Consider the following 10,553-nt stretch of genomic DNA (forward strand, 5'->3'; position numbering starts at 1 on the left):
GAGACTACAAAAGTTGATTTTAAATTAATTGGTTTTATAAAACGAAAAAGGTGAGGTGAATATAAAATGGCTTATGTTTAAATGCAACAATAAGTTTCACTTTAAAAATCACATTTAGAATCAAAAGTTATAGATTATAGTTTCAAGTTAGAATCAACTTTAGAGGCGAAACCAATTTTATAAAAATAGACAAATATGTTAAAGGAGGAGAAAAATTTATCTTTGAATGGTCAGTTGATCATTCTCCTTAACTTTGTACTGTCCTCTCTTCCTACCTATGTTTTTTTTCTTTATTCAAAACCCTTTAGGTATCATTTCCTCTATTATTATTTTTTTTTTGAATCAGCAAATTTTATTAAAGATCAGATCCCTGCTTAAGATAAACAGAGACCGGTAAAATAGAGAATACATCTTAAAGGCACCGCATATAGGAGGAACACTCAAAAATAAACCCCATAAAGAACCCTTACACACAAAACACCTAGTCAAATCCTACCTGACAATACCCACCAAAATAAACATCACCACCTAAAAACAAACTCGTTCACGAAACCACCCCTAAAAAACAAAATCCATAACCACCCATCGCCACTACTTAACCCAAAATAACCCTCCTCTAAATGAAACACTCCAGCCGCATCCCATAAGACGAGTCACTATTCTAAAGATCAATAAGTTTCCACCACCTCACAACCTCCGGACCACCGAAAGAACACCATAAAAGCCCAAAACCAAACATGAGCCAAAGAACCGACTCCCGATCTCGAATCAAAAATGATCGGCCCACCAGACTTCAGGACCCAACGAGACGGGAACCCCTTACCCCCGGTCCACCAGAGAAAGACAACCAAACAAGAATGCAGCTAGACGCCAACTCCCGATCTCGAAGCAAAAGTAACTGACCCACCAGAATCTAGCACACAAAAAGTAAGATTGCGGTGGTGCAAACGTCAATAAAAAAGGAACAAATGCTCAGTTCAAAGGACACGCACCCTCAAAACCACCCTAAACACTTGAGCCATCCAAAACTCAAACAAGAGGTAGCGACAACGAATAAGGACCTGAATAACAGGGATGGTCTCTAAAAGAAATCTCCCACAACAACCGCCAGAAAAGCACCTACCTCCTCACCTGAGCAACACCAACCACCCCTTTTACTGAATCCCCCACCACACATCACCACCCCCACCACACATCACCACCACCACCCCTAGAACACCACGGTTCAGTAGACAATAGAAAATTTCGTCTATTGATTATATTTTATGTTGTTTTTTTTGGGTGGGTGTGAAGATAATAGAAAATTTTCCTGGGTTAATTTTGACTCCATTTGCATGAAAAAGGAGGAGGGAGGTTTTATTGGTGAGGCGGTTGAGGGAGTTTAATGTTGTTATGTTAGGTAAATGGTGTTGGCGGATGGTCGTGATCGCGGTGGGTTGTGGTATCGCGTACTAGTCGCGAGGTATGGTGTGGAGGGTGGCCATGTGAAGGAAAAGGTCGCGGAGGGTCGGGTTGGTGGAAAGATGTGGTGAGGATTCATGATGGAGTTGGTTTTGAGGGGGGGGGGGGAGGGGGAGTTGGTTTGAGGAGATTGTGACTCGTTGGGAGGGTAATGGGACATATGCTTTCTTTTGGACGGATAGGTGGTTGGGGGAGATTCCGTTGTGTAATAAGTTTAGACGTTTGTTTGATTTCGCGGAGGATAAGTGGGTGTCGGTGGCAGCCATTTGTGATTTAGGTTGGGGTGAGGGTGGTGAGGCTTGAAAGTAGCGGCGTCGTTTGTTAGCTTGGGAGGAGAAATTGGATGGGGAGTACTCGAATTTTCTAACTAATGTGCATTTGCAGGTTTACACTTGCGATATGTGGTAGTGGTAGTGGCAGTTAGACGAGGGTGGTGCTTACTCTGTCCACGGTGCTTACCACTTTCTCACTAGCTTGCAATCGCAGCGTGCATTCATAGATTCAGACTTGATTTGGCATAAGGATGTTCCTTTGAAGGTTTCTATTTTTGCTTGATGACTTCTTCATAACAGGTTTCTTACCAAAGATAATTTGGTTAGACGTGGTGTTATTATTAATGACGGTCAACTTTGTGTGAGTGAGTGTTGTGAGGTTGAATCGGCAAATCATTGTTCCTAAATTGTAATGTTTTAGCCTCTCTTTGGTATCTGGTTCGTGATTGGTTGGGTTTCTCATTGGTTGACCCCGTCTATTTCCGATCATTTTGTTCAGTATGCTCAATTGATAGATGACTCTAAAGTGTGACGTTCTTTCATGCACTTAATTTAGTTTACTTATGTTTGAATCATTTGGAATGAAAGAAATGACAGGATATTTAATCATAAGGAAAAATATATGTTTTAAGCATATTTCTTTTTAGTGGTTGAAGAAAAAGGTTACTAACTTAAATGTAGGTTATTATGGTTGTTGGGAGCACTCTTTTGATTGTTTGAGTGCTGGTTAATTTTGTCTTGATTGTGACCTTTTGTAATAAACTTTAAAGCTTCTTTTTAGTACATCTTGTGTCGAGGAGAATGTTAGTTGGTGTTTAATCTAATTCCATTTTATCTTATTAAAAAAATAAAAAAAAAATATGTTAAAATTGATTTGACACCTCCAAAATCAATTTTGTCAACTTCAAACATAGAACCAAACACAAGTTAGAAAAAGAAGAACCGATGCCCTTGTAACAACTAAAAAAAAAAAATTGTTTTATTTAATAAACCACCAAATTAATCTCTTATTTTGTAAAACACTCTCAAATAATATTGACTTTATGAATATTTCAAAAAGGTCTTTGACTCTATTAAACTTTTAAAATAATCCTTGTATTTAATCATTTACTATCATTTTAGTCCCCATTTTTTAACAACTTACTGTCCATTTGGTCCATAAGTTTTTCCACTTGCTATCAATTTAGTCCATGTCATATTCTTTGAAGGATTAATATAATATAACTAAAATTTAAAAGAGTCATTTTTTTTTAAATATTCATAAAGTCATAATATATTTGAGAGCGATCTACAAAGTTAGGGAATAACTTGATGGTATACCCATTGTTTTTTTACTAGCTCTTTGTATTTTTTGTTGCAAGGCCTAATCTTTTTTCATCATAAAAAATCTTTAAAAGAATATCAAGTTTTTTATAGCAAAATATGATAATTAGGAGAATCGAGAATGGAGGAAAACCCTACATTTGTTTTCTCTGCGCATGGTGATGCTGCCCATCACACCACCAAGAAACCACATACCCTCACAACCCTACCTTGTCTTCGCCCTCGATATCTTTCCTTGAGGCCTCGAAATCTCATCGCGCCCGCGAAAAACATGTCATAGCAACAAATATGGCTCACTTAAAACATGAGAATGACAAGAGACTCCTCCCAAAATCTTCCTTTGTAACAATGTTTTCCAAGGCATATGCACTCTTTTGAAAAGATCCATTAGTGAAGCTCCTAAGTAAAAAACTTAGGATACAATATGATGCAGGAGGGTTTTATTAATAATTTAGTAGTATTTATTATTTAACCAAATCTTAGTAATTTTCTAGAACTTCCTATTATTATTTCGTTTTATTTTATTTCGGCCCACGGGTTTGTTATTTCTTTCACTATATAAGCAGAACTTATGTAGCCTAAGAGGCACACTTTTATTTCATCTATAATATTTCAGAGACTTTTCTCTATTTTCTGGTTGATTCTGGAACCCTATTTTCACAAGTTTGTCGCTTGCGAACTTGTTCTTTTCTATCTAGGTTTAGCGCTTGCTAGCCTACGCTTCCGTACTACGTCACAATATCATGAAGGACAAATTGAATAAGGTGTGGAAGCTCCAAAACGGTTTAAAGATCATCGATCATGACAAAATCATATATTAAATTAATGTGATTGATTTTGTTTAAATTGAATATTTTCTTTTGTAATTGATAGTAAAGTCAATTGAAGTTCTATTTTTTTGGCTTAATTACTCTTTTGGTCCCTTAACTTATTTTTTGGTTTCGTTTTGGTCTCTTAACTATTAAAAGTTTTGTTTTGGTCCCTTAACTTACTTTTTGGTTTCGTTTTGGTCCCTTAACTATTAAAAGTTTCGTTTTGGTCCCTTAACTTATTTTTTGGTTTCGTTTTGGTCCCTTAACTCTTCCTCCGTCAACCACTTTGGTCCTTTATGTTAGGATGAATGTATTAGAGTTAAGGACCAAAACGAAATCAAAAAATAAGTTAAGTGACCAAAACGAAACCAAAAAATAAGTTAAGGGACCAAAACGAAACTTTTAATAGTTAAGGGACCAAAACAAAACCAAAAAATAAGTTAAGGGACCAAAACAAAACTTTTAATAGTTAAGGGACCAAAACGAAACCAAAAAATAAGTTAAGGGATCAAAAGAGTAATTAAGCCTATTTTTTTTTTTTTCTTGTATCTTCTTTGATCTTAATCAGAAATCAGAAATAGTCATACATTGACTTATTTTCTTTTACACTTACTTATGGAGGAAGAAAGTGAATTACCTACAAATTTGGAGTCAAAACAATAAGAAAAATAAAGGTTACAGTCTAAAATGAAAATAACAAGAAATCCACACAATTCAACTAAATTATATATTCAAATGCCCCTTACAATGTTCACATATACTTCAATATCCCTTCAAAAAAAAAAAAACTTCATGTTGTAAAAGATAAAGCAACAAACTATGTAAGATTCTCACATAGTTTGACACTGTGAATGCATCAATTTCCTATTACAGCTTGGCAGCATAATAAGCTACTACTAATTCCTTTTGACAAATGTAAGCATGAATAAATTGGCCTTGATATCCCTTCTTCAATTTATCTAGTACATTTGAAACTTTTTGATCATTTATGTATGATCATGGAAGACTTGATTGTCACAACATACTTTGCAACAACTTTAATTGTTACAAATTTGTTGGCCTCCTCTTGGTAGGAGGATAATTTGAGAACACAGCTATAAGGAAACACATACAGTTGAATGAAGTATTGAATTATGAATAAACTAAATAAATAAACTAACCTATAATTACATGCTACAAATACAATATCTACATATTTAGTTTACATTGTTTTATTATAGATTTTCCAGAAATGATAAGGTTGCTAAACCGGCCGCCCATACATCATCGTCTAGCACATCCTCTTGTGGAGAGTGACTTATGCCTCCGCGACATCGCACAAACAGCATTCCCACCTGTTCAAATCCTCATTCATTGTCATATTCTACATGTGAAGAAGAAAATACCTAACATAAAAAAATATTGAGACTCAAAACAAAAAAGATGTGAAACCTTTGTTAAGTGAGACATTGCCATGGCATCATGCCCTGCTCCACTCATTAATGTCGGTACTTCATCTTGAATGTCACCCTCCATCCTCTTGAGTGCAGAATAAGCTGCAGACTTCAGCTGTGAACTTAGTTCTGGATCACAAATCACGGCACCTGCATCATGCTGAGGTGAACACAGAAAAATCATTGGTTGATATACAATACAGAAAACAAACTGAAAAACCTAAACAAGATCAAAGTTCGTATTATGCTTAAGAATATGTTTGGTCGGCTTTGACAAGACCATACCTTGTGTTCAATAACGCAGGAAACTGAGCGCTTGTCACATATCTGATAAATTCGATTGGATAAATCATAGATAACAGCCTCACGTCCAAGATCATCAATTGCTCGTATATCCACGGTATATGTAACCTGCAACCAATCATCACATTATCATTACAAGCTTCAAATTGAGAGCGAAAAAAACATATCCACTTGAAGATCACCAGATCAACAGCTTTTTGGAAATTCATCGCTTGCCTGGCCTGGAATGACATTACTAGCACTTGGCCATGTTGATATTTCACCAACAGTACAAACAAGTGAACTTGAAAGTGATTTAATCGATGAACCGCTGCAACGACCATCATAAGAAAGGTACTCTTCAGGATGTTTGCAGAGGCTTTCCATAAGTACAATTTGTTCAGCAGCAGCCACCATAGGATCTTGGCGCATGGACATTGGAACAGTTCCGGCATGACCTTGTGAGCCTCTAACCGTAACCTACACAAAACAGCTTATCATTAATATCGGGTTTCAGTTCCCTTTTTCGGATGCTGATTACTTTCAAATGCTTAAACACGTTGAAATTTTTTTACCTTCAATCTTGTCTGCCCAGCTATGCCTTTAACAACACCAAGTGGGAAACCAACTTGTTCTAGCACAGGACCCTGCTCAATGTGAAGCTGCAGCGCATAAAAAATGGGTTAGTAAATTCTCGTGAGCTATGATAGTAAAATTATTGAGCCAAACACCACTATAAACGACTAACGTAAAGGCTTGTTATACCTCGACATAACCCCAAACAGATTTTGGATCATACTTGAGCTGCAAAAACATTTCCTCCGCAGCTTCTATCGAGTTCTCTTTAAGAACATCTTTTACCGTTACATTCCTGAAAGACGTTTATAAATAAATATCTTGCTTACATAAAATTTTACAATAGCAATAACCAAAAATTTCCTTGATACCTCTTATCAGGTATCTCCAATGTTGTAGCAGGTAAAATACCAGCTAGAGCACCGCTACCTAAGAAAGTAGTTTGAAATCTCACACCCTCTTCATCACAAAATGCAATCACCTGCCAAGATTAGATCACATGAATCAGATGACACCAGTAAAAAAGTGGCATCATTCCAGCATTTCCATGCACCTTCTCTTGAAACTTTTACTCAGTGCACATTAATATTATTATTATTACAAAAGGAATAAACCTTTTAGCACAAACCTGTATTCATGTGTTTGAGTTGGTAGAATAAATACCGTGAAAAACTAAATTAGACTTTTTCTGCAAAAATCGGCTGCAGAGCCGGTATGGATCGGGGCAATTTTGTTCTTTCTCCAATTGTATTCAAATTGTGAATTAGAATACCTTTTTTCAATTCGTGAACCGAATTTTACTATCATAAAATATATTGCTTATGAAAATATATCATTTTTTAAGTAAAAAACAAGTGACATGACAAAATTAGGAGTTAATATACAGATATATACCTCCAAATAATTTAAGATTCAAATCATATAAATGAGAAAAGAAAAGTGGTTTTGTTGAAATACAAAGTTGACAAAATAAGTGGCTGGCTACACTAAGTTTATTAAGTGGTGATTCATTGAAATGAATTGGCATTCAAGATGGAATTCATGTCCAAATGGATACACATACAAGAGATTCATATTGATTGAGTTCAATTTAAGATAAAATCAAGATATGTTCGCATGTACCGTACGATACTAGTAACCATGCATCAGACTATATCATTAAAAACATTGCAAACAATATCAGCCAGTTGCTTGACAGACTAACCTCAACAGGACGCGTTAGATTTTGCAGCTTTCCATTGACATGCATAACTTTCAATGCAGATATTGCAGAGACTATTCCTAGAGCTCCATCAAATTTACCAGCATCAACAACAGTGTCCTAACCAAAATAAGTACCCATCACAGTCAGTGACATGAATAATGAGTCCTCACTAAAATTGACCATTAACTGTTAAGAAATGGTTCAGTTTTATTCGATGTTAATTGAGGATATGTTATATATGTCTCACCATGTGAGATCCAACCAATAAAGCTTCTGCATTTGCATTTGCACCCTCAACTCGACCATGTACATTTCCCATTTGGTCCACCCAACTGAAAATAACATATTCATTAGTTATGCTTTAAGAGAAATTATTTAAAGTTAAAGAAGTTAGAAGGCTAACGTTCTCAAACCAGCATCTTCCATCCATTTTCGAATGAGATTTATTGCCCTCGTGGTCGCAGGACTCAAAAATGTCCTCTCTAGATAGTCATTAGCATCGCTAACCTGTTCATTCAACACCAACATTAACCACTAAGAACAATGTAACAAATAACCAGCAACGTTCACATTTTATGGCACATTTTAGTCTTTTATGCAGAGTGTTGCATATCAACATTGATCAAAATTTTGCAATTTCAGGGATCCTTTCAGATTATCGATAATGTAAGATACTAGACTGATACAGTCTTACAATTTCAAGGACCAATTTGGATATTTACTCAATGCAGTTTTAACTACAGTATAAATACTGATGGAAAATCATCAAAGTAAAGATGAGTTCGTGAAGTTAGGTACCTTTCCAAGCTCAACAAGCCTTGCCACTGCCTCATCTCTTAGAATCTGTGGAAACAAATCACCCCGTTTTTCTAAATCTCCAGTTTCAATTCCTAACCATTTTCAGGTAAGCATTTAGCACATTCATCAAAAAGAACTGAAAAAGCTAATTTGTGCTCTCTAGTTTTATTTTTTGTCCCCTACTTCCAAGTTAAATTTCATATATACAAATTTCATAATACAAACCACAAAACCTGTATACCAATTTTCATAAACTAGTAACTCATCACTATCTTATTACATTGTTGGCACACATACTCCAAATACAATTTGAACCAAGGTTTTAAATTGCTTCTGTTGCATTTTCCAGCATATTACCACAATATACAAGTTCGAACTCAAACTATTATGAATTGACCAATTCAACACACACTTATATAAATATACAAGAAACATCATCAACTTTATTTAATTTTATCTTTACTCTAACAGTAACAGAATCTCCATTTTCTCAGACATCAAAAGCACACTCAAGTACTCAACACAACCAGAAAAAGAGAGTCAAAGCAAGAACAACAAGGGCCCACATGAACATTTCATTAAAAAAAAAAAAACACCATTTTCATTTTTTTTCAAACATCAAACAAGCTGAGCTGGCGTTTGTTGATTCTGATATGCCTCTTTTCCAGGATTCTGTTGCATCGGAATCTGAGAGAAACAAAAAAAAAAAAAAGATTTTTCGCTAACATCATGGAAAAGGAATCTGAATCCTTAAAAGAGTATCTTAACATTCCATCAAAGATTCAAGAATAAAAAAAGTTGAAATAATATTCTGCTCTTTAATTAAGTCCTTTATTCTGATGTTATTTTAATTAATAAGAAAAGAAAAAGAAAATTACCAGAAAGGAAAGAAGAACATGAAGAAGGAGTTGATAGGATATACAAGAAGAGAAACGAGTGAAAGAAAATGAAAGTAGAAATCATAGTGAGAGAGAGAGAGAGAGGAAGCAAAGTCGAAACAAAAGAGTTCCGAGTTCTCTCGCTAACACTCTTTTCAATCTCAAAGGAACCGAACAGAAAAATAAGGTATATATGAAAGAAAAGAACAGCATGTGGTGGAGGTGGCGGCTGTTTCTACAAGACTCGTGACATGCACGAGTGAGCAATGCGGGACCCTACAAACTGAGTGGTTCTGTGAGATTGTTTTTCTCTTTGTAACTCTGCATGGAATTGTGACATCATCAAATTCCAAAGATTCAGGGCCATAAATCAAACAACAAATCTCAAGTTTACCACTACTATTCAAAAATAAACAAAAGGATATTCCAAATAATAATCGATTAATATTTATTTATTTCTAAATTAATAAATGCAATAACATCACTCATATCTTGAAAATAGCGAATCAGAAATGATGTATCCCTATCTCACAGATCGCACCTAATGATCCATTTGTATAAAAATAAAAAATAAAAATGTTAACATATACCCAGTTTACAGGGTACATATTTAGGAATTTATTATAGAAATATACGTATCAAAGGTCATGCATTTAACTTATTAAAGGTTAAAATATTATATAATTTTTAATGTAAAATTGTTTTTTTAAGATTGCTTAATATAACTCATAAAAAAATTATTCTAAAATAAATGATCCGTTTCATTTTTCAATACAATACTAATGTATTTTTTCAATTTTACACTAATTATTAATTTCTCATTACTTCAATTCAATATATCTCATTTTACATTTATGACAATGATAAATACTAGTACACCAATATTTGACTAGTATACTAAAAATATTTTTCTCTTTATTTCATTTATGCATTTTTTCATATGTTTAAAATGATCAAATGATTATGGGTCATATTAACTGGTGCCCCGAGGCACGGGTTAAGCATACAAAAAAAAAATTATTACCATAAAAAAAAGTTTTGTTGACTTATTTATGGATTAATTAAACAATTTTCAATGCAATAATTAACATATAATTTCCCTTTTTATTATCCTTAACAGTACCCCGGAGGCATTGGTTAGCATTTCCCAATGATTATTCATTATTCAACGCGCAGAGTATTTTTTTTCTATCATCAATTACACTTAATTCACTTTTTAAAATTGTCTTCTTTATGTTGTCAAAAAAAAATTTGTCTTCTTTATTTTTTTTATTTTTGCAGAGAATAATATTTTATCACGCTTTATCAAAAAAAAAATATATGTTATCACGCTTATTAAATTCTAATTTGTGGGGACCCATAGTCAATGATCCACCACATGAATGGATCTGTCGTCGTTTTCCCGTAGATACCATAAAATCGAATCTACCAGACAAAACCGTGTTAATGTTAAATTAATGGACCAATAAGTACACATAGATTTTTTATTTTTTTTTGTTAAATTGCATTTTTGG

General features: G+C 34.2%; 1 protein-coding gene across 1 annotated transcript; it reads right to left on the minus strand.

Annotated features, from left to right (window-relative positions):
• Nucleotides 1-4,562: 4,562 nt before the first annotated feature.
• On the minus strand, nt 4,563-9,205 carry LOC25486381 (allantoate deiminase 2). The gene is made up of 12 exons (XM_013607669.3): nt 9,040-9,205; nt 8,162-8,253; nt 7,767-7,870; nt 7,611-7,695; nt 7,364-7,480; nt 6,531-6,640; nt 6,349-6,454; nt 6,159-6,245; nt 5,821-6,063; nt 5,587-5,712; nt 5,300-5,461; nt 4,563-5,202 (listed from the first exon to the last, which is right to left on the minus strand). Exons 1-12 carry the CDS (start codon nt 9,122-9,124, stop codon nt 5,083-5,085), a joined length of 1,437 nt encoding a protein of 478 aa, XP_013463123.1. The 5' UTR covers nt 9,125-9,205; the 3' UTR covers nt 4,563-5,082.
• Between the last annotated feature and the right edge of the window lie 1,348 nt (nt 9,206-10,553).

This window comes from Medicago truncatula, chromosome 2 (assembly GCF_003473485.1).
Source record: "Medicago truncatula cultivar Jemalong A17 chromosome 2, MtrunA17r5.0-ANR, whole genome shotgun sequence".
Lineage (NCBI taxonomy): Eukaryota > Viridiplantae > Streptophyta > Magnoliopsida > Fabales > Fabaceae > Medicago > Medicago truncatula.

Coding starts and splice junctions, on each gene's coding strand:
- LOC25486381 (XM_013607669.3), bottom strand. CDS start 9,124: ATGATTTCTACTTTCATTTTCTTTCACTCGTTTCTCTTCTTGTATATC. Junction 6,064..6,158: donor CTGGGCAGACAAGATTGAAG/GTAAAAAAATTT, acceptor TGTTTTGTGTAG/GTTACGGTTAGAGGCTCACA. Junction 5,713..5,820: donor GTAATGTCATTCCAGGCCAG/GCAAGCGATGAA, acceptor GATTGGTTGCAG/GTTACATATACCGTGGATAT.